This window comes from Belonocnema kinseyi, chromosome 10, assembly GCF_010883055.1.
Source record: "Belonocnema kinseyi isolate 2016_QV_RU_SX_M_011 chromosome 10, B_treatae_v1, whole genome shotgun sequence".
NCBI lineage: Eukaryota > Metazoa > Arthropoda > Insecta > Hymenoptera > Cynipidae > Belonocnema > Belonocnema kinseyi.
The window spans coordinates 62,425,023-62,432,331 of NC_046666.1; the positions used below are offsets into that span (position 1 = coordinate 62,425,023).

The 7,309-nt window shown below is 26.1% G+C and overlaps 1 protein-coding gene across 1 annotated transcript in view; it reads right to left on the reverse strand.

The window, feature by feature from the left end:
- Positions 1–5,381, reverse strand: part of LOC117181873 (UPF0547 protein C16orf87 homolog) — a 35,060-nt gene extending 29,679 nt beyond the window's left edge. Inside the window, exon 1 of the mRNA XM_033374888.1 lies at positions 5,021–5,381. Coding sequence (XP_033230779.1) covers positions 5,021–5,071 — 51 coding nt within the window. The 5' untranslated portion in view covers positions 5,072–5,381. The remainder of the gene's footprint in view (positions 1–5,020) is intronic.
- Positions 5,382–7,309: the final 1,928 nt, after the last annotated feature.

Consider the following 7,309-nt stretch of genomic DNA (forward strand, 5'->3'; position numbering starts at 1 on the left):
CCCCCAGTATCGATTTTGAAGAAATTCTTATTAGTTTCAAGAGCTTCGAGCCCCCTTCAATTTACCTTCGAGCTCGACTCGAACAAAATCGAGTCGACTCGAAGTTTCCGAGTTTTTTGCACGCCCTTAAAAGACACGCAATTTTTACAAAATTCTGTAATTTTGATCATTTACAATCAAAATTTGTTCAATTTTAAAGATTGAAACTTTTTTTAATTAAACTTTTATTAATGCATCTTAAAAATATAAAAAATATCCATGGTAAATCTACAACATTAAAGAATTTTACCTTTCGAATTAAGGAGGTACACTAGGTACAATCAATCTCAAAAGTTGATCTTTAAAATGGTTTATAAAATCAAGAAAAACAGATCTAGTATTAATTTCTGTAAATGTCGACGGAGGCTTCTAAGCACACTTCAGAAAAAAATCATTCAGGTTTAAACTGTTTATTTAACAGTAGTTATTTAAAGGTTTAGTTTTTCCTTTCTCTTTAGGGAAAAGTTACCATTTGGATTTAATCCTAAATATCAAGGCCTCATTTTATTCTTGGAAGGATTCTTTACAATTCTTCTGGGTGGGGTTAATTAAAATTTAAACTTTTATTGTTTATAACAATAATAACGGTATGCTTTTTTAAATTAAATTTTTTGAATTAAATCAACCCAAATAGAAATTCAGAAAATCCTTCAAAATGAGGCCTTTATAGTTAGGATTAAATAAAAATTGTAACTTTTCCCTAAAGAGAAATGAAAAACCGAACCTTTAAATAACTTTTGTTAAATAAACAATTTTAATCTAAATTATTATTTTCTGAAGTGTGCTTAAAAGCCTGCATCAAGATTTACATAAATTAATAATAGATCTTTTTTTGTCAATTTTATAAATCATTCTAAAGATAGACAACTTTTGAGATAGATTGTACGTAGTGCACATCCTTAAGTATTTTAAAATGTGTTGAAATCCTTGAGAATCACCGGATATCTTTTAAAATTCCTTTAAATCTTTTAAATTTTTGTATAATAACTAATTGAAAATCCTATATTCAAATCAAATTTATGGATTAGTGAAGGCCACTTAAAATGAAAAATAAATAAAAATTGTGTCAATCCCGATGTAGGTAGTTTAATATTGATTTTAATTAATGACTATTAATTTTTCTATAAATTATTAATTTTTACTAGTCCCTTTAAATGATCTCAACATCTTTGTCCGAAGGTAATATTCTCTTTTCAAATATATGTACATTTGATCAATTATAATGAATACCCATGGCCAATATAAGCAAAACCCCAATTAATCTAGATAATTAAGATATACATAATATAAACTTTTTTCATTCATTTTGTTATAAAAAAAAACAAAAAATTAGTGTGTTTCTCAGAGAAATTTGGCAAAATGGATCAGATTTTTTTTAATCGAAACTAAATTAATCATATACATTTTAATGTATTTTTATGACAAAAGTTAATGACAAATTTGTAGATCTTTTTTTGGCTGAAATATTTTTGTCTTCATTTTTTTCGTCACTTGTGCCGTTTTTCTAAAAATAAAAATTCTTTATTTTTAATTTTATTGTTTACGATTAAAACAAAAACTACGCGCTGTATAAAAATTAAGCCCTGACGAATTTTAGCTCTTTTTTGGTTGAGCAACTTTTGTCTCTTCCTTTTTTTAATATCTTGTGTCGTTTGTCCAAAAAAATATTTATGATTAAAACCAAAACTCACTTTTTTTTACACGAAGCGCGACGTTGAGTTGAAAATTTGGGATAATAAATAAGAAGCACTAAGAAAGGTGGGCCTGGTCCTAAATTTTTATAATTATGAAAAAAGCAAAAAAAAATTATTTACAACAAAAAACTGCTTTCATAATTATACAAATTTAAGACCAGGCCCACCATTCTTAGTGCTTCTTGTTTAGTATCCCACTCATTACATGGCCTTAATGTTGTTTTTTTTTACGAATAAAACAAAAACTATACATCGTTTAAAAAAATTTGATCTTTCATTATTTTTGTGTGCGATCCAAATTTGAATTTTCGATTTTTTAGGAAAATTTAAAATGTTGAGCTAATTTTGTAGAGCTTTTAAAAAGCAACGTTTTTCTTCTCTTGACTTTTTTCTAATCGAGCATTGTTTGGGTAAAAAATTTAATTTTCGCCTTTTTGTTTTTTAATTTTGTGAATGCTATAACTCTGGTAATTTTTTTATCGCAAAAAATAATAAGCATAAACTGTTTGTCTTTCTTGTTATTGAGAATAGCCGTACATAGAAGAATTTGTATAACTTAAAAAATGTCTCCATAATTTGTAAAATGCTCAAACTTTCTATTTTTATCCAAAATAGTTGGCCAACGAACTAGGTATTTAATTTCCAACAATAGAAAATTCTGCTAAAGGCCAATCTAATGAATTAATTTTTTTTACGTTATCGTGCTCACAGACAGTATTGAGCTCAAGATTTCTCTTGATAATTAACTATAGAAAACAAATGAATAATTACTTTTCAAGTATCATCCACTAATTCTATTTTATAGGGTAAAAAAAAAACTATAAATGAAAATTCGGGTTTTGCGATTTTTTGGTGCTAATTATGATTTTTAACGGATTTTTAAATAAAAATGGTTTTTAAGAATATTCTCTTTAAATAACGCTAGAAAGTTTCGGTTTTTCTGTAATATTCAAGTTTTGTCTACTTTTCAGTTAGAGCGAAGCAACAATGACTTAAACTAATTATAAATATTTAAAACATTTCGAAAATCTCTTTATTTTTTGTAAATATATTTTTCTGAAATAAAACAGATATTTGAAAATAATAAATTGTTTAAAAAATTATGTTTGTTAAATTGCATGACTTATTATCTTGTTATACAAAAAGTACAAAAAAGGTTAAAATTAAAAAAAAACTGCAGCTATCTAGTACTACTAAAGAAGAGTCATAAATAATAATAACTTATTCAAAAAATTATTTTTGTTAACGTAAATTAATTACTAACTCACTCTAATTAAGAAGTGCAAAATTGTTAGCATTATTCCAAAAATCTATTGTTATAAACAATAATAAATTATTTAAACTATTATTTCTGATAAATTAAATTTATTAAAACCTCTAACTGAAAAATTTTAAAGATTGTAAGATTTCCAAAATTGTCAAAAATAGATCTAGAAGATTTTAAGGAAGTTTTTTTAAATTTGCAGGATTTTCTTAAAATGATAGGAAAAATTCGATTTATTTTAAGATATTTATCGCATTTTTCCTAACTTTTTTTTTTAGAAAATCCCTAACACTTTTTTAAAAGATTCCTTAATATACTCAAGATTCTTTTTTGACAATTTTGGAAATATTTTAAAATATTCTCGTGAAATAATTATTCAAAATAAAAAATTATTTTCCATTTTCCTAGGAATCTTAAGAAAATACTTTTATTCTTTTGAAGCTTTCATAATTCTTAAAAAGCTTTTAAATTTTTTGTTTGAAATCTGAAAAAAATCAATATTTTGTTTTACATTAGGCATATATTGTTTGAAATCATTTCAAATTTTTTCTACAAATAATAAATGTTCAATTGTTACTTATAAATCCAAATTAAACAATTTTACTCACAAAATAAATATTTTTTAAATGGAACAATTAAAATTGCAATGTTCCAATTTTAAAAGCTCTTCGCAATTTTAGGAATTCAAGGCTTTCTATGTCAAAATATTCAGTTTCCGATTGTTTAATTTTAAATATTTGGTTTAAAATTACTCGTCTTAATTTAACAGTAAAATGTTACTAAATATTAATCAGCAATATTTTTAACTTAATAAAAGTCTTATATTACGAATATATTATTATGAAGTTATTTTTAAACTCAAAATAGTTTATACAGTTCTAATTAGGCTTTTACATTTTTTTAATGGCTAAAAATTTCTAATTCAAACAGTTCGAACAGTAAGGTTATAATCTGGAAGTTCTCTAATTTTAAACCGATTTAGAATCGTTTTGTCAAATCAATTATTGTTCAATTTTTAATACTCAAAAGTACATATCCAATAAAAAATTATTTATTTATACCTACAGTTTATAAAACAAAAATGTTTTTTATCCACATTTTTTAATTGCAAACGCTTTTAATTTGCAATTGTTTTAGTCTGCAAGAAAGAATTTTAAAATGCCTAAAAATAAAAACTTAAAAATAAAAATCTAAAGCAACAACTTTTACAGAATTTTTTTTTTTTTAAAGGAATATCATGATTGAAAAAATAAAAATTCAAATAATTATTTTTTAAAAACTTTTGAAATCGAATTTGTACAGTTTTCTTATACAAACTTTTAAACTTCCCGGTCGATAAATAAACTCATTGTCATTTCGCGGTTTCAAAAAATTCCCGGTCCAGCAAGAATTTTTTTGCTCAAAAAACACGCATACTATGCAAAAATTATATTCCGCAAAAAACATCGAGTAATGTATTTTTAGTTTAAAGATGGTTAATTGTCACCACGGACATACGTTTAATTTCGTGGTTTGCTTTTAAACTGTAACTTTTAAATATAGTTGTTCATACTCTAATCAAACTTACATTATTTTCGCAGTTTTCAATAATTATCTTGTGACTGTATGTTAACAGCCCTGCTTCGAAAATACTACACTTAGAGCATTTGACTGCGAAATTGAGAAACCAAACTTGATTTTTATTATATTCTCCATATAAATATTCCAGAATTGTGCAATATTTTACGAAATACATGGAATAAATCGAAAAATGTCTTTGAAGACGAAAAAATGGAGCACTTTGAACGTGGGAAATTAACTAATAAATTTTCATTTTTGTTCTCATTTATCTTAATTTTCGTTAATAATACAAATATTTATTAATTCATAAACAAATTTCCAAAAGTATTTTTAAATTAACATATAAGAATGAAGATGATGGATAAAAAACAAAACATTTGGACACGCCGAGTGTTTGGAAGATTTTAGGAATACTCCGACAAAAAATCAATAGAATTAAAGTTTTAAAAAGTCAAAAACTTACCTGCTGCTCACATTTCGGACAACCTTTGCTAATTGTTTTCGTCTTCGCCATTCTGATTAGAATATACAAATGCGACGTAGTTATTTTTATCCCAGATAATAATTTTATCTCAACTTCCGTTTGAAAATGTGCGAATAAGCGTCGTTATTGCAAATAGACGCATAACCTATAAAATGGCAAGACGAACTACAACTGGATAAAAAACCTCTCAAATGAAACTTTTCAATAAAGATCTGTCAGCACTTTGAAATCTATCTCATTTTTATTTTAAAAACATCTTTAAGGTAAAAAAGTATCAAAACACAGCTGAGCACCGAAACTTTTGTATTCGTCAAGGTCGAATGCCCGGACGCCATAAATTACAAACGAATGAGAGGAGGGATTAAACGATTTATTCAACAGGATGTAGATGGCGCTATGGCAGCGTATAAAATGCGAATTTTTATTTAAATAACATTAATTTCACTTCATTTCAAAAGTTTGACGTGCACTTATTAGCGCTAAAATATATTTAATTTGTTTAAAATAATATATATTGATAATGTACTTATACAAGTATATTATTCAAATATAAAATTCGTCTGAGAAATTTTTCAGTGACACCAACGTAGTCACGTTAACAATTGTTTCACATCAGGTATTTCAGATTAGGTGGGGGAAATCCAAGATGTCTGAAAGGTGAGGGCTGAACAATAACCCCAATTGCATGAGAGGGAAAGGAATTTTTTTATTGGAAAAAATTTATTTCAATAATATTTTTTATAAGGTTATAAATTTTCATGCAAATTTAGAAACGTTTCAAACACACAAACGTTTTAAACATTAACGCGGGAAAATTTAAAATATTAAAAATTTTTTTAAAATGTCATCATTACATCATCAGATCTAACTAGTATACGAATTTGCACATTTGCTGCTAAGACTAAACGATTATCAACATCTAATACTCAAAATGAATTCAAAATATCTAAATCTCTTAATGCAAAAGATTTACAAATTAAATTTTTATAAAAAATAAACAAAGTTCCTATTTCATTATCGAAGGCTCTTCTTCTGTTTCAGTCGATACCCTACCGAGAGAAATCTCTGAGTATATTCTAAAGATTCTCTAGGGTCAGAGAAGCTCAGAAAAATTCTCCGCAGGCACTCAGGTAGATATATTCAAAGGTCCAGGTAGTTCTTTTAAATGTTTTAAAGACTTAAAAATGTCCTTTCCGAAATTGAAATAGAAATACGATCATAAATAAAAAGCAGAGAGGCTGAAATTGAAATAAGAATTCGATTATAAATAACAAGCAGAGGGACTATATCAATAGAGTAGCCGATACTCAAGTGTCCTTTGTTAATCTTTCAAATTAAAATTTAGAAATACATTTTTTTTAATTTCATAGTTAACAGCCTAAAACATATTAATTCGGATTTACGGGTTTCGATGATTGGAGATATCTAACTTTTTTTGTAAAATGCTTAAAATTGGACTTGATACGACGTTTCTCAACTAGAAAATGGTATATTAACATATAAGTTACTATTATAAATAAGTATAATGAAAAAATTCATCAATTAAAAAAAAGTGTTAATAATTTGAAGAGAAATTTAAAAAGGGAGAGTCGGATTAGTGACGGCCAAATACTGTAAATAACTCTGCCCGCCCGGTACTCGACGAATACAAAAGGAACATTATATTACCGTCGCACCACTCTTAAAAGGACCACTAAAAGGACCTTGAAAAGGACCCAAATCTCTCAGACTATCTCCGAGACTAAATTGTTTCAAATCGACTCTGCTTATAGTCTCAAATGGGCCAGGCTATTTCGCTAGAGAATACTCAGAGATTTCTATCGGTAGGGTAGTCCTTTTTGGGATTAAAAATTCAATTATTTTCATAGAAAATTCAACTATTTGATCAAAGATTCAAGTTCCTTCTAAAATTTCGTCTTTTTGACTTGAAAATTCAACATTTTGGTGGACTTTTGATTACTTTCTTGAACAACGAATATTTTTTGTATAAAAATTCATCTACCTTGGTGGAAACTTCAATTTGTTTTGGTTCAAAAAGCAACTGTTTCGTTGAAAATTATTCTATTTTGATTTCTGATTCAACCATTTTGTTGAAAATTTATATTTTTGGTTGAAGTCATCTGTTTGTAATCATAATAACCATTTTTTTGTTCAGTTATAAATTATTCCATTTTTTGTTGAGAATTTATTTTTTTATTTAAAAATTCAACTACTTGGTTAAAAGTTTAACTACTCTGTTAAAAATTTATTTTTTGTGTGGAGAATTGA